Below are 23718 nucleotides of genomic sequence, written 5' to 3' on the forward strand. Positions count from 1 at the left end.
ACAAGCAGATGTTCGGAATATAGGCAAAGTTATTGGCAAAGGCCCTAGAAAGAACTGCTTTAGAAGAGTACTTGATTTGAAGTATCTGGATAGGCATCGGTGATGTGAAAAAAAATAGAGAAAGTTTATAGAGAAGTCTGAAGCAGTTTTGGATTCTGTGAAGGTCTCATTTAGAAGTATCTCATCTTCCTGATATGTCACAAAGATGCTAAAGCTTATCAAACATAGTGAATGGAAGTTCTGTGGGAAAAGAAATAGGGGAGATTTAAAATATTGTTATGCTGATTTTGAAAACCACTTTTTCCATTTGATCTTCTGAACATTTTAAATCTTCTAAAACATAAATTTTGGAAACCGAAAGATATTCCAGTTGAAAAAGAAGGGTTAATTTTGAAAACATTAAATTCAGATATCATAACCATATAATTTTTTCCCCAGACTTTTACTGAGTCAATTGATGAAAAGCTGCCCTTTCTCACTAGCAGGGCTGGTTTCAAAGAATTAGCTTTTCCTAATTAACAGTGTTACTTCAGAAAATCCATAACCAGTTTTAAGAAACATTGTGTTTAAAAGCGATGCAAAACTCCTCACATGGGGGCCTGGGAGTACATACTGCTTGTCAGTAACAAACACATCATCACCTGGTGGTAACTAGCATTTTATCAACAGCTGTCAAAAGGCACAGGTCAGCAAGACCAGCACAGGAAAAAAAAGGTGCTGATGCAGGTATCCCAAATTGGAGGTCTGTAAGATAAGGAGATGATAACATGAAGGCTTTTTTTTTTTTTTTTTACATGATCAATCCCACAAGCCTAGCCCACTCTCAACAAATTCTTTGCAATTTGTTCCACTCACTACTTGGGAACTTTTAACGTCAAATTATAAAGTACTCAGAAAACACAGAGAAAAGGAGAATTATTCATGTGAACAGCATTCTGAGGCAGTTGGGGCAAAAAAGAAGACATGGGACAACAAGACAGGTTTAGAAAAGAGGGAAAATTAATTATAAGATGTGTTTGAAAGTGTAAAGTTCCTCAGACAACTGAATGCAACAGGGAAAATTGGGGAAAAGGTGTGTTAATTAGGCCGTGCCATTTCCTTCCTCAAGTCCAGAGAAGGGTAACAAAGCTGTGGAAGGGTCAGGATCCTATGAGGAGTGGATGAGGGAGCTGGGATTGTTTAGCCTGGAAAAAATGCTCAGGGGAGACCTTATCACTCTTTACAACTACCTGGAAAAGGAGGTTGTAGCCAGGTGTGGGCCAGTTTCTTCTCCCAGGAAACGAGTGACAGGACGAGAGCTTGTTTAAGCTTGCTAAGGGGAAGTTTAGGTGGGACATCAGGAGGAATTTCTTCACAGAAAGGGTGATTAAACATTGGAATGGGCTGCCCAGGGAGGTGGTGGAGCACCGTCCCTGGAGGTGCTTAAGGAAAGACTGGATGTGACACTTAGTGCCATGGTCTAGTTGTGACAAGGTGGTGTTTGATTAGACTCTATGATCTCGGAGGTCTTTTCCAACCTAATTGATCCTGAGATTCTGTGATTGTGTTTACAGGACCTGGCAGGACAAGGCCCTGAGCAGCTCAGTCCGGCCAAACGGGGTCCGTTTGGAGCCAGAGGGGGGACCGAGGCCCTACTCAGCCGCTTCCAGCCCTTGACGCTGTGACCCCACTCCTCTGCAGGCACCCCCTGACAGCAGTCCCTGCACAGCCCCCGTGCCGGGGCAGCCGGAGCCGCCAGGGGGACCCCGCGCCTCAGCCGGCCGTGCCGCCGCCGCCGCTTCTGGTTTTATAGGGTAAAATTGACGCGGAATTCAAATAAAACTGATGTGGAAACCAAAGGGTGCCGGAGTGTCTGTGCAAGCGGTGCGCACGGGCGGTCCCTCCCTCAGCGGCGGCTGCCCGGGGCTGCTCCCCTGCCTCGGGGAGCCTGAGGGGGTGTGGGGAGGCCGCTGGGGCTGCCCGGGGTCTGTGGGCGCTGCTGGTCAAGCGTTCCAGGAGGGCAAAGGAGAAGAAAGAGGAAATAAAGAGCCAAGCCCAGTGGTCTGACTGAGGACTGTCATTATCATACGTAACTACATTTTCCCTCAGTGGTGTACGGCCACTGCAGCTGTTCGTGTTGGAGTTTAGAGCGGCCAGCTGCAGTCAGCACCCCAAAATTACCCCGCAGATGAGTGTCTGGGATGTGATACCCTTGAATCCAGACTTCTGTGCACTTTTTGCCCATGAGAGAAAGCTTAGGAGTAGTAAAACTGATACGAGAAGATAAGTATGTGCCATGGCTCCTAACTGTGTTCTGGGATCAAACGCCTGCTTTGCATTACTTTAGGGGAAGCTGGGGTTTGATGTTTCAGTGTGTTATGCTGATGGAGCATTTTGGTATATTGCTTCATAAAACCTACTCTGTTCCTATACTGAGTTGTTTTTATACATTTTCTGCTCTGGGTGCATACATAATATTGAAGGACTTAACCACTGACCTAATTAAGGAAGAAACACCTTCCTAAATAGTCTAATTGAATTTCTGTAAAGGCTTAGGTCTGCAAAACAGCTTTCACTCCTGCACACTTCTAGCCTGCTTACCCATGATTTTAAAGACGTTAAGCAATAGCTTTGCCTTTTAAGTATAAGCTCTAACTATAGTTTAACTAAAGCTGAAGAAGAAATTAGTTGTTATTGAGGTTTTTTTTTTATTTTAAATTATCTTTTCTAATACAGCTGGACAAAGATGACTGGCCATATGATCTGTTGTTATCCATCAGCGCAATTCTGCCAGTTTCAGCCCATCCAATCTGATCAAATCTCAGCTGAGACACTCTCCAAACAGTAGTTGGACAGTGGATCTTGCACGGTATCCCAGGCATAGAAAGAAAAATCTCTGAAGAAAGAAGATCTCAGAGTTTTAAAGTCCTCTGCGTCTGGGTGCCTGATCTGTTAGGAAAAGCTTGGTTTCTACCTCGCTCACAATATGCTCTGTTGCCATTGGCAACTTGAGTAATAGTGGCTGTGGCCACTGATAATTCTTTTAAAAAGCTATCTAGCGATAAGGAATATGATACTGAGCATCTTCTCTCCTTGGGTTTGTCTTGGCTTTTCTTTCCACATAGAATCTCTTACTAGGTATCATAATTTGTTTTCCCTCTAATATTTTGTTAAATCAGTCCCTTTCTATTCCACAGTACGAACATGTAGGCATACACGTATGTATATACTGGATCTTTCATATACATTCAAGAAACCTGATTTACTCTGACTCTTAACTCAGCTTCTCTGTCCCCTTTCCACGCATCAGCACATGCTGGGAGCTGACAAGCTAGAAAGCAGCTTTGCAGGAATAGACCTGGGGCTCCTGGTGGACACTGCACTGAACGTACGTGACAAAGAGTGCTAATGGTATCCTGGACTGCATCAGGAGGAGTGTTGCCATCAGGTCAAGGAACATGATTCCCCCCTACTCAGCACCGATGAGGCCACACCTCTGGTACTGTGTCCAATTCTGAGTTCCCCAGTGTGAGTCACTCAGCAGGAAGGATCTCCAGTCAATTCAACTGTTGGAATACCAGACAGATTCATCAGGTCCTTTCTTCATTTTCTTCATTGTCTGTATAGGTTGAACTCCATAAACTTCACGTTGTAAACATGCTTTCTAGAGCCTCAGTCACTTTTTATCACTTCTTTTCTAATTCTAATATTTTAACATCTTTTTGAGATATGACTTATGGTTCTGGATACAGTAGTGCATTTAACAGTGCAAGGTAAAGAAGTAAGATCTCTCCTTTGCTTCTGTGTCATAGTCTCATTTTCACACCTGTACAAGTTAAATCAAAAGCATGTTTCAGAAGAGGGCAGGCAATATACACAGTGCATCAGCTGTGCACGTAGGTATGTAACTGCAGTCTGAGCTATCCTCAACTCATCTTTCTGTTTTTTCCTAGGTCTGTGTCCTTCTGAAATAGGGATAATTTTTATGATTTTCATTAGTTTCTTTGTTTTAGAGTTGTATTAACAAAAGTAATGGATAAAAAATATGCATGTGTCAGTATCAAGAAACCAGGAAGTGCAGGAAAATTTGATCTTGCATATCTGCTATAAATATCAGAAGTATGTAAGGAGGTATGGCACATCAACAGCTCTAAGTGTACTCTGGATTTCTGGACTTCTGTGCAGAACCTCTCCTTGCTAGTGGCATGTCTGCTGTCTGGAGAGTAGCCTTTCCCAGCTTTCCTGGAGCCTGTGAAGCAGCTCTGCACTTGATGCACGTGCACTTCCTGTTGCAACCCAGCCCAGCGTATTACTCTTCTCCTTACACTTTCTCAGACCTCATTCATTTCCAAGTCTTTCTCAACTTTCACCAACTTTCTTGTCTAATTGTAGATATTCTCCTGAAAACCTTCTGGTAGTCAGTCGTGAGATCAGAAAACATGTCTTGCTTAAATCCTTCCCTGTCTCAGCATTATGGCCCTCCTAGTGCAGAAAACAGAAAACCAAAGAGAGATCAGTTATGAATTATGACAGTCCAGCATTCCAGTGTAGAGAAGTACTTAATATATTTTTTTTCTTGTTGCCTTCTGAGTTTGGAAAGGAGAAAGAAAAAGAATTTGAAAACAAAACATAGAGGTAATACACACAAGAACTAGATTTTTTTTAATAGAGTTACCATATTTCTGTGGTTAAATGTAACCTCCAATAGCAAATAATTCACATGAAAGGGTAAAAAATCCACTAAGGGACATTTGCCATGAAATACTTTGTTAATGACAATCTTCTCAGAAGTGACTGTGGAATATTCTGGAAATGCAACACTCCACTGTTCCGTCACCTGTTAACCATAGCAGTAGCACTGGTGACATTAAGGAATTTACAGTAAAACTAACTGATTTTCCTCTTCACTAATGACCTGGATGCTGGGAGCAAACGTATACTCAGCAACTTTGAAGATGATGAAAACTTGGAGGAGTGGCACACCAGACAGTCATATGGCCATCCAGAGGAATCTCAAGAGGCTGGAGAAATGGGCAGGGAGGGACCTCAAAAAAAAAAAGGAAATTCAAAGTCCTGCACCTTAGGAATAAGAATGCCATTCACAGGTACAGGCTGGGGCAAACCATCTGGAAAACAGCTCTGCAGAAAAGGACAGGAGTGGCCTAGTGGACAAGTTGAAGATGAGGCAGCAGTGCGCCCTCGTGGCAAAGGCAGCCAACAGTATCTGGGCTGCGTCAGGGAGAGTATTGCCAGCAGGCTGAGGGAGGTGATCACTGGTGAGGCACCACCTGGAGTCCTGTGCCTAGTTTTGGGCTTCCTAGTAGGCAAGAGACATGGACAGTGGAGAGAGTTCAGTGAAGGACCACAAAGATGATTAAAGGAGTGGAGCATCTCTCATCTGAGCAAAGGCTGAGTACCCCAGGACTGTTCAGCCTGGAGAAGAGAAGCCTTGGAGAGATCTCATCGGTATGTGTAAGTTCCTGAAGGGAGGGTGCAAAAGAGACCGAGCCAGGCTCTCGGTGGTGCCCAGTAACAGGCCCAAAGGCAATAAGCACAAACTGAAACCCAGGAGTTTCCCTCTGAACACCAGGAAACCCTCATTTACTGTGAAGGGTGACTGAGCTCTGCACCAATTTGCCCAGATATGTTGTGGAGTCTCCCTCCTTGGAGATATTCAGAAGCTGTCTGGACATGAACCTGGGCAGTTTGCTCCAGGTGACCCTGCTTGAGCAGGGGGTTGAGTTGGACAATCTCCCTATGTCCATTCCAGTCTCAGTTATTTGGTGATTCACTGCTGGTTAATCAGTGAACCTGAAGCAATCTATCAGAACTCTAAGTCTGATGACAGGATTTTACTTTAGGTCATTGGATACTAGTTTAACACACCTTTGCCATTTCTTTGTTAGTATTTTCTGCAATTCATAATGTTCCACCTGAAAATAAAGGAATGGTGTTTTTAAGTGAAGTTGTTACATGCTGTGGTACATAGGGGCGTATGCTTATTCATTTGCTTGCCATGTTTATAGAGTCACTGAATGACTGAAAGTACGCTGCCAAAGAAAAAAGTGAAGTGTGTGAGGAGAGAGCCCGGAAATCTGAATGTATAGAGGACAAAAATACCAACACATCAGCCATGCTTTTCCTGTGCCTTGCTACTGTGCTCATTACACCTGCTAGTGCAGAGGATTAATGCATTTGAACAGAAAGAGACAAACTAAGATTTTTCCCTGAAGCCCATCTGCTTTTTTCCCCTTAAATGTCTTTAACTGCAGGAGGGAATTAGAGTTGATTTTAAGAGCAAGAATAAGAGGAGGTAGAGAAATTAAGCAGGTAATAGAAGAAGGTTGGCAGCCTAAAGTAGATGGATGGCAAGGAGGAAAACAAACAACTTCACCAATTAGGAACAAATTAATGATGGAAGGGAATTGTCAAAGGATAAACCTAACTCACCATGTCACTTTTTCCACTAGCTGCAGCTACAGATAGTGACAGCAAATACTGTATCAGGGTGAAAAGCTCCCTCAGAGGTACTAAAGCATGTTGCAAAAACTGTTGAATTGCCAAGTGCTTGGGATTATTTTTTTCTGCTAAGTGAATGTGCTATAGGACTCTTGAGTCCTAAAATGGAATATCCAGATCCCTTATCCATTGTGGAGGAACTGATTATTGTTTTTCTCCTATAGAAAAACATGAAAGGTTGGTGATGTTTTTTTCCCCTCAGTGCATAAAGCTGACCAGACAAGCAGCATATCAGAATCTGGGGACCAGCAGGAGAGTTCCAAGACTGTGAGTACAACAACATATGTGTACATGTGTGAATCTAGTCATATGGAAGACAAAAGACCCACAGGGCTCATTGTTTGGGTAGGAACAAAGTAAGGTTTGACTATTGTTCTGACAACCTCAGTGTTAGTAAGGATTTGAGGTGGATGACTTGAGTGGGAAGGGAAAATGTTGAAAAAAAATGAACTGAATTACAGCATGTGTCAAAAAAAGCAGGAGAGACAATACAAATCTAGTGAGTGTCTATCTGATTTAGTACACCTGACTGTTTAATGCATGCACTGATTAAGGAACCAAATGGCATCAAGAGTTAGAGAAGATTATGTGACCCACTGGAGATATATCTGACAACCTCCAACATAGAATCAAAAATTTTCAGACTGCAGATTTGTATCTAATCTTTGAGGTGTATAGGTCAGTAGATCAAAGAGGTATGTATACACAGATCTGTGCACATAGAAGCAGCTCCACGGATGAACATATGAAAACCTCCAGTTGTGCCATTCTTGGTCATTTCATCAATACTTATTTTATTCATTTGTTTTCAAGAAGTAATTCTGGAAATGTTTCCTCCCTGAGAACACCAAATGTCAGTATTCCCCAATATACTGCTTTAATGGCAGGAGAATAAAAACAGCAACACAGAAAAAGACATATGTTTTAATAAATCATTAAATAAGTTTGCTAGCAAGTATAAACTTTTACATAAAAATAAAACATTTAACTTTTAATAACATTTGAATGATATGAATCTGAATCAAAATATTTGGAATGTTAGTGTAATAGCTTAATAAACTGACTCCCAAATAGTTTAGGTAACTCAAAAGAACATGCATTTCTCTGACACACTTGAAAAAAGAGTAAAAACTGAGGTGGAATCTAGCAACTCACAATATCATTTAACAGAAAAGAATATTTGCATGCACGAGAAACTGTAGAGAATTTATGTCCCCAAATTGCAATTCTGAGCTGAAATTTGTCTTGAGAATATGATGCCTGTGTCCCTGCTCTTTCTGAAAATGCCAGACCTACAAACACAATCAAGACCTCAGAAAAATTTTGTCTCGGTTCTGCTGTGTTCTTGCTCCTGAAAGATATCAGTGCTGTTGAAGAAGTGCAGAGGTCATTCAAGATTGGAGAGCCAGCACATTTTAAGCAAAAAAGAATCTTCTGAAAGGTAAAACTATCTCCTATGGCTGAACTTACTACAGTGTATAGATTGCTCTATCTTCAGTTTTGAAGCAAAATTAACAAGGGGAGAACATAGTCAACCAAATTGGAACACGACCTACTCATGTAATATTTTTTCATTATCTGCTCAGCTTAATTTTGTATGTTTAGATATACACATGTATGAATGATACCTCATGCTTTCATTTTCTATCCCTGCATCCACCTGAACAACTACTACGGCATTCGGTCAGAATACAGAAGAACAAAGCATGGAAGTGCTAACTGTCTGGGCACATAAAGCTTGGATGATATTTAAAAAAATTAGGATAATCAGAAATTATGTTTAAAGCAGGTATTGCCTTCAGATTATTTCTAGTTTCAAATGCCTGATAGGAATTGCACGACTTTTCTCAGAAGGTGGGGAAGTGCCCTGAAGTTCCTCTTACTGGCATGAAGCTTTACAAGAAAGTTACTGGTACACGGAGCCACACTGGCTCTGCCAAAAGCATTTGTGCCTCATGATTAGGCAGGGGAGTGGAACTAGATGATCTTTAATGTCCCTTCCAACCCGAGCCATTCTATGATTTTGTGACTAATAGCCTGCCTGTTTGCAGCAATGGTTATGATTCACAGATTGTGGCCCAACTCTTTCTGAGACATTCCATAACCCATGCAGCTCTGCTTTCTTCATTCACTGTCAGGATTTTACATTTTCAAAGAGCACAATAAAAGATACATCAAAAATGTAGTCATGCAGAGAGGCAGAGCATCATATTTACTACCATCCTGGAGCAAAAATAAAAACAGAGAACACTGGGTAGTAGGTTTCAGCTATTAGACAAAACGCTGCATGTTGTTCTGTAGGGCATCTGTGGAGGATTCTCGTTCTGGCAGAGACTCTAAAAACATAGGACCTCAGGTCCTGCTGTGTGCTGAGGCAGTTCTCTGTCAGTAGTCTGGCTGATGGCCTCAGTTTCAAGCTGGATAGCTTCTAGACTGCTAGATTGATACCTAAAATAGATGGATATGTGATTTACAGAAATGTGATAAATAGGAGCCAAAAAAGAGTTAATAGTAAATGTTCGGTTATCTTAGAATTTGGAAAAAGGAATGAGGTGGGGATCAGGGCCCTTGGCTGTATAGGAAACAGGACTGACTGAGGAATGCATTTCCCTTTTGCTACAAAGAAGAATAGACTCTGATGTCAGCATGAGGATCCTTTCTGTGCCAAACAAACCCTGGACTGCTGAGTACTAGTCTTGGAAGAAAATAGAGAAATGCAATGCAAAGATCAAATTCTGTTCCTAGTATAAGATGATTCTTCCAGTCCAGTGCGTGGGCAGCTTGTGGTGATCATTCAGCTCTGTGATGATGGAGATCCTTGCACTTCATGCAAGTTCATCCCTTCCCCAGTTCCACCTTTCTTATAAGTAGTGATGGACAAGAAAGATTTATGCAGTTCAATGATTTTTAGGAGCCAAATCTACTCAAAATCCAGTAAAAAAAAGGTTGAAAATACAGGAAAAGGTGGTAAGCTGGTGCCATGGCAACCTCACAGAACACAAAGAAGAGGGAGAAGTAGATCCCAGGACAAGACAGGAGAAAGATGTTTTGACTTGGTGCAGGATGGACTAAGTTGTTGTAGGAATTAAATTGTCCTACAGGAATTGAATTGTCCTAGGAAGTTTAGCTTAAGTCCAACATGAAACCTAACTTTCTCTCTTTACCTGTAAAGAAGGTAAAGGCATGATTACAAAGGGTAAAATCTATGACTTGAGGGATGGTAGAGCAGAAAGACATGTAATAACTTACTCTGGTTGGTAGACAAGATATTTCTGTTCTTCTTCAATATCACAAAACCCAGAAGAAGTGCGACCAGTACAACCACAGCTATAAGCGGGCCAGAGAAATTTATATTTACTTGTTCCACTTCTTTCTCCTGTATCTCTGAATAAGAAAACACAGAAGATTCACACAGGAAAGATTTAATTTGGTGACATTAGCTTAAACACTCTATTCCAAAGTTAAGTGACTTAGAAGTTTAGGTAAAGGCCCTCAGCATCCTTTGCTTTTACAGTGCTTTAATAGTGTCAATAAATCACTATCCGTATTGTTCTACTTCCATTTCCAAAACCTAGACAAACTACCAGGTCTTAATCATCACTTCAGCAAAAGGAAGGCAAAGCACTCTTTCTGAGGTTCGGGTAACATGTGAGGGATTGACAACCTAATACAAGAGCCTAGGAGGCAGCTACTGTGCTAATGCTACTGTGCAAGTTCAAAGAACCTCGGATATGTTACTACTTGGCATCTGTTGCAAATGATGGTCAAAGCCTAATGAAATGCTGGAAGGGATGTGAAAGTAGCAGGGAATGCAAAGGACTTTCCCTCTATTTCTGGTTTTTGTGTTTTTGAGGTTTTGGTTGGTAGGGTTAGCAGCTGATAGAGGTTCAGTTATTGCCAAACAAAACTTATGTTTATGTGGTGTTTCTGGTTTCTTACCATCTCTGCTTATCAGGTGACTACTTTCATAAAGCCAGGGAGGAGGGAATAATTGAGAAGAGGAGGATGCAGCATTATTGCTAATATAGCTAATATAGCCATGTCAACATTCACAAGGAATGTGTAGAGCTAAACAAACCTTAGAAGACTTCTGGATTGTATTTTGATATTATTTAAAAGTCCTAGAATTCACAGACATTAGAGGCAGTTTGCCATTGACAACTCTTTAGCTAAATTTATACTAAGGAAACTGCACTGTAGAAATTTTTCAGAAAAAGTGGCAAGGTTCTTTTACATTTGCAGAAGGAAAGTGCATGTCTGTACTACCCTGGCAGGCTTTCCTGCAATGCTGCCATTCCCTCTTGGTTCCCTGTTCCTGTCAGTTGAAGCACAGCTCTTCATCTTCAGCATTCTCTTAAAGAGACATGTGCAAGACAAACAAACTTATGACCAAAGTGGGAATTGTCTTTATTTTGATGTGCTTGTGCCATAGTTTACAAACAAAAGTATGCCCAAAGATGTCTTCCTGTACCAGAAAATAAATAAAATACTGCTTTAATTTAAATAAAGGATCAGTCATGTGGAACCCTGAGACAATCCAACAGTAAAGTCATATTGAAACTCAGGTCCCCAGCTTCTTCTTGCAAGAGGTGTCTCAAAAAAGACACAATCTCAGAGAACAAAAATCCCCAAATAGTCATTTTGGAATGTGCACTTCATTCTGCCAAATGTTATGAAAACCACCAGGAATGCTTCTAATACTAAGTCCAAGTTTCATGGCCTTTACACTTAAACTCAGCACAGTCTATTTGGCAGTTTGTGAACCAAATATGGTCCAAGGGGCTCTTCTGTTTTGCCTTCTGCCTTTCTCTAAGGAATGATTAAGAATAGCAGCTCAAGTACTTTAAACCAGAAGAAAAAACCCCTTTTTTACTGTCAGGGTAGTCAAAATCTGGAACGCTTGCTGAGAGAGGTTGTGGAGTCTTTATCCCGGGAGGTATTTAAAATTCAACTGGATAAGGCCCTGTGCTAACTATTGACCCTAGTTTGAGCAGAGTGTTTGAACTAGATCATTTCCAGATGCCTCTTCCAACCTCAACAGTTCTCTGAGTCTGTGAAGTGTCAACCTCTCTCAAAAGCTATCACCTCTGGAGGTTGCTGCCTAATCCAGACATCCAGGTTGCTTTGTTGCTACTACAGCGTCTTCTAGGGAAGAGATGAATAGGGATGATGTGTTCTGGATTGTGTAACAGTAGCCTTCCTTCTCTGTGCCCTCTCCTTGCTGTAATAAGATTTCTCATGTGGAAAAGAGAGGGAGTTCAGTGGCAAACAGGTGGAGAACATACAACCCTTGTAACAAACTGCTACTGCGAGTTAGGGTTTGTTCCCTGCCCTGACTATGCTGCTATTTGTGATCAGCTCTACTGCAATACACCCTGCTCCTACCCATGCAAAAATGGAATGGGCAAATGGAGACTCACCAATGTGTAGTGGCGCTGAGACAAGGATTCCCAGCTGCTCTCTGAGGTGAAGCAAGCAGCTAATATTAGTGAGGCTGTTTGTAGGAACTGGGATATTCAGCTTGCTAGTAACATTGTACAGCTTTGTTACAGCATCCTGTGAGATGTCCACGTGAGGCATATGCTTGTATGTTGTGTTTTCATATGAAATTAGCCACGTCATCTCCTTGGGCTCTGGATAACCTCCAATGGACGAACAGGAAAGATTCAAGTATCCATTGGGCTTTAGTTCCCCAGTGTGTAGCTGTGCTATCTCAGGTTGACTATAGTTGGCTGAAACAGACCAAAGAGAAAGCATCATGAGCCAGATATACCACATTTCTGACAGTTCCTGTGAATTATTTAAGATTTTCAGGCAGAAACAACTCTAAAGAGTTTTCTTCAGGGAGACAATGGGTGTTCCAAGAAGGGGTTTTTTAATGGTTGGGTTTTTTTGTTGTTGTTGTTGGGTTTTTTTGGTGCATATGTAGACTTGTTGCTTCTTGTCCTCAGGGTGTTTCAAGGATGTAAGTCTGATCAGGAAGACAGTGGGCCTCTGTCTCTCCGACCTCCTTTAGACACATTGACACCTTAGAATAATCAAACCTGGTCTGCTTATGGGTAAGGGTTTAAGCAAAAAATGGGAAGGGGACACAATGCTGCCTGCTTTTGACCTCCTGAATGGGTAAGGGGAAAACCACAAACTTGTAACTGTGAAATGTAGAGAAAGAGATCATCCGAGAGAATTCAGATGGGGTAAGTTGGAGGTGCAGGGCTGTCATGAGCAGAAATATCCTTGGTGTCTGTCAGTATTGTGAGCAAACATTTTGCAGCATATAAAGTAATTCACTCATCAGAGCTTGGTAGTAGGCTTCCCTTAGCTTAGCTTTTTAGGTAGAAAAGACCATAGCATAAGGTTTTTTTACTTTGTGTCACTTGGTACTCATTGCAGTCAATGAAAAACACACCCATTGCTTTAAAAAGTCAAGTTTCCCAGGCAAGAAATAGTGAAACAGAATTGGGAAGAACCATTTGAACATAAAATACGAATGAAAAACTAGAAGATTTTAACCACTACTTTCTCTTAAATAATCTAAATATTCTCAACCAGGATTTTTCTGGTTAAAAGGTCATATTAAAAATAGTAGACTCTGATGGGAAAGGAGAAGGAGAGAAGGTAGCCATAATACTGACTACATGTTGGCATACAGCAACTTAAAAAAACCAAACAACGGCCCCTTCCCAAAAATCAGCAACAAATCCCAAGAAACAGACTCAAGACTTCATTGAAAATGCTTCATTATTTTAGCGCCAATAGGACTAAAGAAAATATGGAGAAATATTGAAGAAGGGGAAAAGGATTCTTAGAAAAATATGTGCCTAAGAGGGTCTCACTCTGCTGAACAGACATTCAGTGTGTTGGATCCAGGATTTAATCCTTGCCCTACGGTATTCTTAATATGGATGAATGAAGAAACATGATGTTGCTTTTATTTGCTCTATCCTAGCACACAGGGAATAGGATTTAATTTAGTCACTTAAATCCCCCCAAGAGACTCCACGGATATGAAATCAAAATTGAAAAAGCTCCCCCTTTTTATACCCCAAAATTTAGTTAAGTTGTCCCTCAGGAAAGCTCAAGCTTTCTCTTTCTCCTCAAGGTCTGACTTGCTTAGCTGACTGCTGTCAGACTTCTGGTCTGGAGAATTTATTCTCTCCTTGATATTTTATAGAGATGGCAGGATTGTAATCCATGGCTGTGAGACTTGTCACATCATCAAAGTGATTTAAGGGTTTCAATCTTATTGACAGTAAGCAAGTGGAAATAGTGGAATATACTCTGCATTTCTGTTTTATAGCTTCTGGAACCTCAATTTACTGAAAAGTGATGTTGGTTGCATGCAGGGTGTGGACTACATATATGTGAGTTTTTTGTTGTTAACAGAAAAGCACATTTCAGAACATCTTTCATAGTTAAAGATAGCATCTTCCAAAAAGGCTATGGGGTTAGATTCAATACTTCATGAGACAGCAGATTCATCAAGCCCTTACTATTTTTCTCAATGGCTTAATTATCCTACTTGGTTTTGTTCTATTTTCTCAAGTGACAATGTGCCTTACTTCTCACTTGCTTCCAGACACTGACTATCACTGAATTAATTAACCCTTTTAGAATTTTTTAATATCCAGTATTTTATGTATATTTCAGGTTCCCACACTTTGGAAACAAGAGTCTTCTCATTATTCTGTGTTATAAGGTAATCAGATTGTTATTTTAACATCTCTAGTTGGACTGTATTTTTTCCAGCCTTCAGATAATTTTGGTAGAGCTTTTCTTCATACTTTACAGTTTTTCAACATCCCTTTTCAGATGAGGTCACAAACTGTAAGTCTCTTTTCTGACATCAGCTTAATTTCCAGCACTTTGAGTAGTGCATATTTTGAACAGCTTCCCTAGCCTCACCTACTTCCCTTATTGATTCATCCAGAAGATGCACTGCAGACATGCTATTGCAGCAGATTTTCCAGTTAAGCAGCTTGTCACCGTGGTCTCTACCTTGCATGTTTTAAGAGCCAAAGTTTTCCATTGTGAAGCCTTCCCTTTTTTTCTGGAGAAGGATCTGAGTTCATTGTTATTATATATCATCCTGGCTGTACACAATACATACAACATACATATTACAGAGTCATAGAATCTCCTGAGTTGGAAGGGACCCACAAGGATCATCAAAGTCCAACTCCTTGCCTTGCACCCCAAGAATCACATCATGTGCCAGGGAGCATTGTCCCAACACTTTTTGAACTCTGGTAGGCTTGGTGGTATAACTACTTCCCTGGGGATCCTGTTCCAGTGCCCAACCACCCTCTGGATGAAAAGCCTTCTCCTAATATCCAACTAAACCTCCCCTGACACAGCTTCATGCTATCTGTATATGGTACTAATGTAATATATAAAAATAACTGGTATAAACTGTATTAGAAGCTACTTCAGTATTTCTGAGTAGGCTTGGTTATCGAGTGATCTAGATAGCTTTGTGTGACTGCCCTATCATTCTTGTACAGCACACAATCTTTCTGAAGTCCATTTTAAGTGCGACATGCCAAACTACAAAAAGCCCTCCATGCATGATATGAGATTCTAATTAAAAAACAGCATGTAAGCACAGGTACATTTCAACATTTGTATTTTCCCTTCAACATTTGTATTTTTCTTCTAATTATTTTGAATGGTTTTTTTAAAAAAATATGGTTTTATACTGCTCCTTTGTTTAGGAATTTATTGAACAGAGAGCCATTTGGAAGGAACCCAACAGCACATAGTTCAGACAGTCTTCCTGAGATAAACCTTACGAGGTGTAGGAGAGTCTTAGTGCTTAAATATGAGATATCTGTAACATGTTGCTCAGATGTTGGCTAAGCTGATAACTAACTTAACTGTTTGAACTAATTGAGCAATTGATGCTAAGCATCTCTTAAATTGGAGGCCTTGATACTGAGTGCACATTATGAGTTTCTGAGTTCTAAAACTTCACTGAAAATGCTCGTCAAGTAGATCCTGGGAGAATCAAAATGAACAATCTAGGTTTTCTATTTGTGGATCGAGGGAACACTTGCTGGTAACACAAAGCTAAACAGGCTCAGATATCCTGGTACTCCATTTCTGGCTGCAGTTACACATGGCCTGTTCTCTTTTAGATTAGTATGCTGAAGCCTGAAAACACCAGTGGAAGTTAGAAGCTGCTATTATTAATGGCTAGCACTATCACAGTGGAAGACAGAACATGGGCATATTGTTAAAGGTTACTAACAGAATAGTTTAAAATAGAAAAACATTAGGATTATGCATTAGGAATTATTAAAAATATTAGAAAATATTAGGAAAAGATTGGTGCCTCATTTCCATTTCCCTGTTAAAAGATTTACTGCCTTTTCCTCTTATTACAAAAAATTCTCTGGTGCAAAAAATCAGGTTGAATCTCATTAATGCATGCATTTTTTTTTTCAGAGATATTTTCAGTTTTCCTTTAACTGCACATATGAATTTCTACTCCTCCATGCGAGCTGTTCTTTTCTTTATTTTCCCTGTGATTTATATGATCATAAAATAGCTGGGTGTTTGCAGAGATCTTGCTATGTTTCAATTCTAATGTACCACCAACGATGATAACTACTGCTACTTTTAATAGAAGGTAGTGCATCAGATGCAAAGAAAGTTTATTTTCCAGAGTCCTTAAAGTCATAAAACTTGCAGGAGGCAAGAGGAAGGAGGCAGAATGGTTTTCACTGTAAAATATGACAGGGTGGAAATCAGGGATCATGTAATATTGAGCAAATTATTGCCTCATTTTCTACTTCTTCTGCTTACTTCTACTTGAGTACTTTTCGTTCACAGATAAGGATTTCCTATTGAGAATGCTCTTATCCATCTTTAGAAATTCTGCTCCTGTGCAGGTACATTTTCAGTGGCTTGGAGGCAGGACCCATATTTCTGGACTGAATAAAGTCACAGAGAATCCCCCCAAAACCCTCCGAGCAGATGGCAGTTGGAAGAGATTACTTACCAATGATGTGCAGTGAGCACTCAGATGTGTGTATGACCTTTGGCGGTCCTTCCTTTTTGTGCTGTACGATACACTCATAGTGTCCCTCATCCTTAACTCCTGCATTTAACAATTGCAAGGTCCATTTGTCCATATCCACCTTGGTGCGATTTATATACTCAGGACTAAGGTGCTCACGTTTTTCTTCACCGTAGTATACTTCGTGCACCACTCTATGAGAGCCTTTTTGCCAAAAAACTATTAAGTCCCTCGTGTCAATTTTCTGAGAGTTTGGAAAATAGCAGGATAGGTATGCAGTGTGATTGAGAAATGCCTTCACCTGATGCACACTGGCAGCAATACCTTAGACAGAGAGAGAGAAAAATTGAGATTTCCACCAGCTACAAAAGAACACCAAGCTTGGCTCACAGAGGCAACACTTAATGGCAGTGGCAATAAAACCACCAGCATTTAGACACAAATTCTCCCACTAGGTATGACAAGACACGTAGTTGTTCAAACTGACACACTTAGTCTTATGGAGTTCAGGTTATAAAACTGTTTCTTATTTTTCTTCCTATATTTTACTTTCCCAGGAAGGTTTACCACACAGAGATTGTGAGCATTAGAAGACCTATCTGCAGGCCTAAGGTCCAAACCATTCTTGTTCGTAGCATTCTGAGTGACATGAAATTCTGCTCCAGAAGAGACAGCTGCACAACTCCTTTTCAAAAAGTTGAGTTCATTCTCCTAATAAAACAACACGGCACTGGAGTTTTGAAGAAGATGTGAAGTACACACTGTTTGGTAAATGTGAGTGTCTAGGGAATGTATGACCAGAAGGTCAGAAACAGGTGAATACTTTCAGTCTCAATGAAGAATTAATCTAAAGTTTAATGACAAATTAAATGTCAGATTTTACTGCTCTGTAATTAATCTAGAGTTTAATGACAGATTAAATGTCAGATTTAACTGTTCTGTTGCTGATCTTGTTAACAAAAATGGTCAATAAACAAAATTATGCCTTCCTGCAAAAAAAGGATGAACCATATTATACAAAGGATGAATTTTTCATCCATGCACATATCCATTTTTATGGGTGGCAAAGGGCTCTGAGGACTGTCTTTTCTTGGAATAAGAAATGCAGTCCTCTGTCCCAGAAGATGCAAACATCTCTGCTGTGTTCAAAAGGTGGAGAAGATTTACAGTATCTCTCCTGCTGCAAAGTTTTGACTGTTCTTCTAGAGCACCAGACTGCAAAATGATCTCTGCAGATGCCTAAAACTCCAGTTGTCCCATATCAAACTGTCAGTTTCCAGTTTAATACTACTCTTCTATATAATACACACAGGTGATATACACACATTTTAAAGACAGATTTAAATTGAAAATTTAAGAGCAACATAAAATAAGTGTAATATAAAGATATAAAGTTGAAGAGAGAAAGTACTTACTATATATATTTTATAGAGTACCTGCACACAATTTAAATACAACGCATAGGCTATATGACCTTGATTGTGCAATGGAATTATTACTAAGGAATGAGCTTCTTAGTGGATGAGAAAGTATCCCATAGCAGGACACACAAAATCAAAACAGTTTTAACGATTAAAAATGTGCCTTTTACCTGGAACAGATATCATAGCACAAAGGAAGAATATGCAGACCTCCATGACACTGTAAGAAGGAGGAAAGAAATATGTTAGAGGCTGAAAACACTCCAGTACTCCCAAAGAAATGGTAAACCAAAAAGTTTTAGCAAGAGAGAGAGTATTGAGAAAGTTACTCTCACCTTTTTCCATAGACTGGTGCAAGGGCTTCCGTGTGTTTCTCAGCCTTCAGCAACAACATCAAGCATGGCATGGCAGATCTCTGGTTTACAGAGAAGCTGATGTGATGCAAGATTACTGCAGACTGTGTATGCCATGGGAGGAACACAGAGTCCACAGGGTGCAACGGGCAAGAAAAGTACTCAGAACGCCTGAAGCAGGGGAAAGAGGAATGGGGAGCATGCTTGACCTGGTAGTGTGGGAAGAAGATGGGGGAATTGAAAGTAGAGGGGGAGGAGAGGGTGACACAGAAGGAGGAGGTGGGGGAGACGGCGTGATGATGTCAGCTACCAGAAGTGATGAAGTGTGTGACCTTCAGGAACCTATCCTTCACAACAGTAAAAGTAATGGAGAGAAATCCTGTATGATTTTAAAAGTTGAGGCTAAACAGCATATAGTTTGTGGTAAAGAAAAAGGGGTATCTTTTTAGAAAAAAAGAAAAAAATCCTGTGATTTGTCTCATAAGCAAATACTTCTCTGGGTGCTTGGGTTCATGGTAAATCCTGGTAAACAGCCAAATGTCATTCCCATGCACTGGTCAGAGAACAGCACCTTCATCTGACTGGCCTGTGCTTGCTAGTTTGCGTTTTAGCAGCGCCTTTGTATTTTTTGTGTGCATTTTCCATATATCTGGGAGAAGCCTCCACACTATCCTTGCCAAGATCCTTCACTCTCCTCCTTTAAACAGCTCCAAAGAATCCTGTTTTGCTGGAGCAGATGTGAAAACTCTCCAGCTGTCATACTACTTAAAACCAGTGAGATTGCTGTCTGCTGTCAGTTTCCTGATGGTTCCCCATTTTTCGTCATGTTTTATTTTAGGCTGGTACACTTGGGTCTTTACCCTGGGTCTCTGGTCTCTTCTTCTATTTAATACAGAATTCCATTCAGTCCACTGACATATTTTTTGTGTGTGTACTGTAACGTACAGAACTGCCAATAATTTTTCCAGGTTCATCCTGCCTTTTGTTAGGAAAAGGGAAAAAGAAGTCCAACTGTCTCAGAGGATATAGATAGTTTTTTCTGTGATCCAGCTGTCATAGCAGAAGAGGAGGAAAGGGAGGGAGAGCTCATGCAGAATCCATTGTTGTAGACAGGGGTCATCCTCTTTCTGCTCTGGCTGCCCTACTACATGGTGAACTGTTATCAAGGGGTTTTCTTCCCAGGCTGGGCTCCACTGAATTAAACCACACAACTGACTGCCTAAATAAAAAGGCATGTGCCAAGCCACTGAAAACTACAGAAACTATTTCTCAGCAAATAAATAAGAATTTTTGCTTTCAGTCAAGAAAAAAATAAAGGATAGCCCTATTTTTTTTTTTTTTTATCCAATGCAGATGTGTAAGAGGAGAAGTTAAAACAATTTAGCAACTGGAGACATAAGTGGAGAGAATGTACTGCTATAGCTGGGCATGTTTTGCAATGACTGTCTCACAGGAGCAAAGACCAAAACCGGAACTGAAAATAGGAGTGAGAGAGAGACAAAACCCAGGCAAGAATACCAGATAACACTTGCTTGCCTTTCTTGAGGGGTTATATTTGGAGCTGTGAGGACAGAAGTCTCAAAGATCCTACATGGTTTCCTGGCTGCCATCTTCCAGGAGAAGGCATGTTGCTGGCGATGCTTGCATGAAGAAGGATCCCATGAGTCTGCAGATGGGTTACACCCACATTCCCTGCAGAGGGAATTGCTTGTCACTGAGTGTGTTACAAGCTGCTTCTCTCACATGAGCTGCTTTATAGAGAGAAGCTGAATCATTAATCGAGACGCTACAACTTCAGTGCTGCATGCAGCTTTTCTTCCCCTTTTTTACAAAATGTCTTTAACAACCAAATGCAGATCCTTGGAGCCAGTGTTCAGGAAGGCTGAAGGAAGGGGAATTACACAGTTGGCTTCTTACATTTCTTTGGCATATTCAGTACAAATTCTGTGCTCAATTCTCTCTTATATCTGCAGGCCATTGAAAGTCTTCTTGTGTCCTAGAATTGATTAGCAATGGGGGCTAGGTAAGAGAGGAAAGATAGACTTAGCTTCAGGATATGGCCTGCTGCTGGCAAATGGTGCAGACCAAACTGCCCTCTTTGTGGCCATGGCCCAGTGCATGAGCACACTGCTCCACTTCAGAGCATTGTGGTCTGTGTACGGATGTGCAGTTTTCCTGGTCACAGGCTGAGTGCATCCATCTGTGGAAGTGGCACTTTTTCATGGTGCCAGTGATAATTGATGAGATGAGATGAGAGTGGTTTGAAGACCTATGGCTTTAGAATTATCTCTGATGTTCAGAATAATATGAGGTCAGTCCATGGGGAGGTACACATTTTCCCTTGTTAAATAAGGCTAGTGCTATGTGTTGTGTCTTTCTTGCCTTTTGAAGCTTTGTCAGCCATTCCTGGAGATGTCTTTATGACTCACAAGTACAAATCATGTGTGGACATAAGAGATGAAAAATGGAGAAGTATATTAATTGAAATTCTGTCAGTATGAAGCCAGTAGTCCCACTCAAACCCTTTATTTACTATCTTTTCAGTCCAATCACTGAAAGGAGAAGAAACCACATGAATACATGCACTTTACAGGCCTGATTCACAACTGGATTGGTTTGGCCCAAACAAGTCTGAGAAAACTCATGAAACAGTTCCCACTTGTCTCAGTACAGGGGGATTCCTGTCCTGAATCATAGATTCCCAGAATCATAGAATGTTAAGGTTTGGAAGGGACGTTAAAGATCACCTAGTCCCAAGCTCCCCTGCCATGGGCAGGGACAACTCTCACTAGATCAGGTTGCTCAAGGCTATATCCAACCTGTCCTTGAACACTGCCAGGGATGGGGAATCCACAACCTCCCTGGACAATCTGTTTCAGTGTCTCACTACTCTCACGGTAAAGAATTTCTTCCTAATATCCAACCTAAATTTCCCTCTTTCAACTTGTACCCACTACTCCTTGTCCTATCACCAGAGTTCCTGATGAAGATCCGCTCTCCAGCTTCCCTGTAGCCCCCTTCAGATACTGGAACTTTGCTATTTGGTCTCCATGCAGCCTTCTCTTCTCTAAGCTGAACAGCCCCAATTTTCTCAGCCTGTCTTCATAAGGTAGTTGTTCTTATCAACTTCCTGGCCCTGCTTTGGACTTGCTCCAACAGTTCAATGTCCTTTTTATGTTGGGGGCACCAGAATTTTATGCAATACTCGAGGTGGGGTCCCTCAAGAGCAGAGTAGAGGGGGCCAATCACCTCCCTCGACCTGCTGGCCATGTTCCTTTTGATGCAGCCCCAGGTACATGTGCCTTTCTGTGCTGCAAGTGCACATTGCTGGTCACATCAAGTTTTTCATCAAGCATCACCCCCAAGTCCTTTTCTGCAGAGCTGCTCTCAATCACTTCTCCACCCAACCTGTTGTGTCTGGGATTGCCGCAAGCCAAGTGTAGGACCTTGCACTTTGCTTTGTTCAGCTTCATGAGGTTTGCATGTCACGGTGCCTCTGGGTGACAAAGAACTCTAAAATCGATGTTTGGGAAAAACAGCAACTTCACTCCCTTTACTTTTGAGGGCAATTGCCAGAAAGCTCGGTGTGACTTAGTTTGAGATTGGCTTGTGCTTTCTGTCTCCTGTTCCTCCCAATCCAGCATGTGAAAACCAGCATGTAAAACCCCAATAGGCACACTGAAGCATAAAGGTCTTGGAGTAAACAAGAGCTTTACCAATACGCTTGTCTGGGTTTTCATTTGCTCTCTTTTTTGCTGTTTTCAGTTTTGGATGTAGTCATTAGCTTTTGAAAGACACTCACATTTGTGCTCTTTGACTCCTAAGTTCCTTCACTGCCCCTCAGTTCTTTCCAAAATGTTCCTTTCTTGCATGGTCTCAGATGTAATTAGCTTATTTTCTTACATTGGGTACACATACTCTATGGGAAGGCTCCTGCCCCATGTTTCTTGTTGAACTCAAAACAAAACTAAAGACCAAAGCAGTAAATCATTCTTTTGACTTCTCTAATGTGGGGATTTTTTCTGAAATTTCCACCCACTTGCAACACTGAGTAGTTCCACGAGCAGTGCTGTGAGCCTCCTGGCGGCAGAACATCTCTGACTAAGACTTTCCACTCCTGACCTGAAAGCTATCCTAGCAGCTAATAAATTAAATTATCCTAAAAATGCATTTACCAGCCTTCTTCCATGTAAACACAGGTTGATTGAACAAGTGTTATCAAAGGAAGTCACAATTTAAGAAAATTCTCTTAACGTGGTAAGTTCAGAGAATTCTGTGATGCCCTTCACCCAAATACTGTGCCATACAACCATATAACTATCCATGAAGGGACACATTTTAAAAACATACCATTATTCAGGCGACTTGTGTTTCCTATGTGCTTCTCCAGTTAGAAAGTGTCACTGTTTTAAACGATCGCAAAATTTTTCCTATTGTTCATTCTTTTAGAACAATCTTTTACACCAAGTTACATTTAAAAATTCTGGGCCTATTGTTTAATTATATTGTTATTATATGAAAAAATACAACTCTCCCCCTAATTTTTCATTTCTGAATGGATTTTTCATTCTTTCCCATTATCCCCTCTCTAAGTAACATCCTTTTATTATATCCAAGATCTCCAGGAGAACCATGACTTTCACTATGATTCTGGGATAACTTTGCCCTGACATCTAGAAACTCCTCTTTTGATAGCAACTAAGAAACACCAATTATTTAAATAATACCTTTGGTCCAAAGATCATGGAGCATTCCACTGCTTCTGCAAGCAGAATTCTTCATCCACAAGTAGGGTGAGGTATCTCTGAGAGAGAGCACAGCGGCTGCCTAACGACACACAGTCCCACCGCACAAATCATAGGACACGAAAGTATTCTCCCTGCAAGCGAAACTGTGGGGGAAATTCAGAGGGGAAGAACGTCATCAACCAGAATTAGACATTCATTAGGATTTGCTGTGGTGTTTGAGTTCCACCTAAAGGACACGTCAGGTTGACATATTTTTCCACGCTCTAAGCTACATCTGGCCACAGAGTTGGCAAGTTGCTTGAACCACTTCTGCATCACAGGTACCATACCTGTCCTCCTTTCCCAGCCCTTGTACTTGCCTTAAGGCTAGTCAAGCAAACTTGTCAGCTGGGAAGTAGCAATTGCTGGGTTCACTTCTCATCAAATCACACTAAACTGTTTGACTTCACAATGAAACAGAGAAGGAGCACACCCTGTTCCCATACAGGTCACAATTTAGAGATGTTAGATGATTAACAAACCAGACAGTTGCTGGAGTCTCTTTGAGAGGGAAGAAGAGGGAATTCAAATGCCCATTCCCAGGTTGTCCCTCTTCCAAGCCTACTATTTCTGCACAGGACACTGCCTGGAAATAGCATCATGGCTACACAATGCAGTGCAGGCATAACCTCAGACAGCAG

The 23718-nt window shown here is 41.0% G+C and overlaps 1 protein-coding gene across 3 annotated transcripts; it reads right to left on the reverse strand.

The window, feature by feature from the left end:
• Nucleotides 1-3956: 3956 nt before the first annotated feature.
• CD86 (CD86 molecule) lies at nucleotides 3957-23195 on the reverse strand. 3 transcript variants are annotated; one of them, XM_032680981.1, is made up of 6 exons: nucleotides 18273-18466; nucleotides 18108-18157; nucleotides 16499-16840; nucleotides 11919-12230; nucleotides 9748-9882; nucleotides 3957-4461 (listed from the first exon to the last, which is right to left on the reverse strand). In XM_032680981.1, exons 1-6 carry the CDS (start codon nucleotides 18341-18343, stop codon nucleotides 4451-4453), a joined length of 921 nt encoding a protein of 306 aa, XP_032536872.1. In that variant the 5' UTR covers nucleotides 18344-18466; the 3' UTR covers nucleotides 3957-4450. The 3 variants fall into 3 exon arrangements, with proteins under 3 accessions (XP_032536872.1, XP_032536873.1, XP_032536871.1); XM_032680982.1 differs by lacking the exons at nucleotides 3957-4461; nucleotides 18273-18466 and adding exons at nucleotides 7521-8946; nucleotides 23018-23195; XM_032680980.1 differs by lacking the exon at nucleotides 3957-4461 and adding an exon at nucleotides 7521-8946.
• Between the last annotated feature and the right edge of the window lie 523 nt (nucleotides 23196-23718).

Source organism: Chiroxiphia lanceolata, chromosome 2 (genome assembly GCF_009829145.1).
Source record: "Chiroxiphia lanceolata isolate bChiLan1 chromosome 2, bChiLan1.pri, whole genome shotgun sequence".
In the NCBI taxonomy this organism is placed as follows: domain Eukaryota; kingdom Metazoa; phylum Chordata; class Aves; order Passeriformes; family Pipridae; genus Chiroxiphia; species Chiroxiphia lanceolata.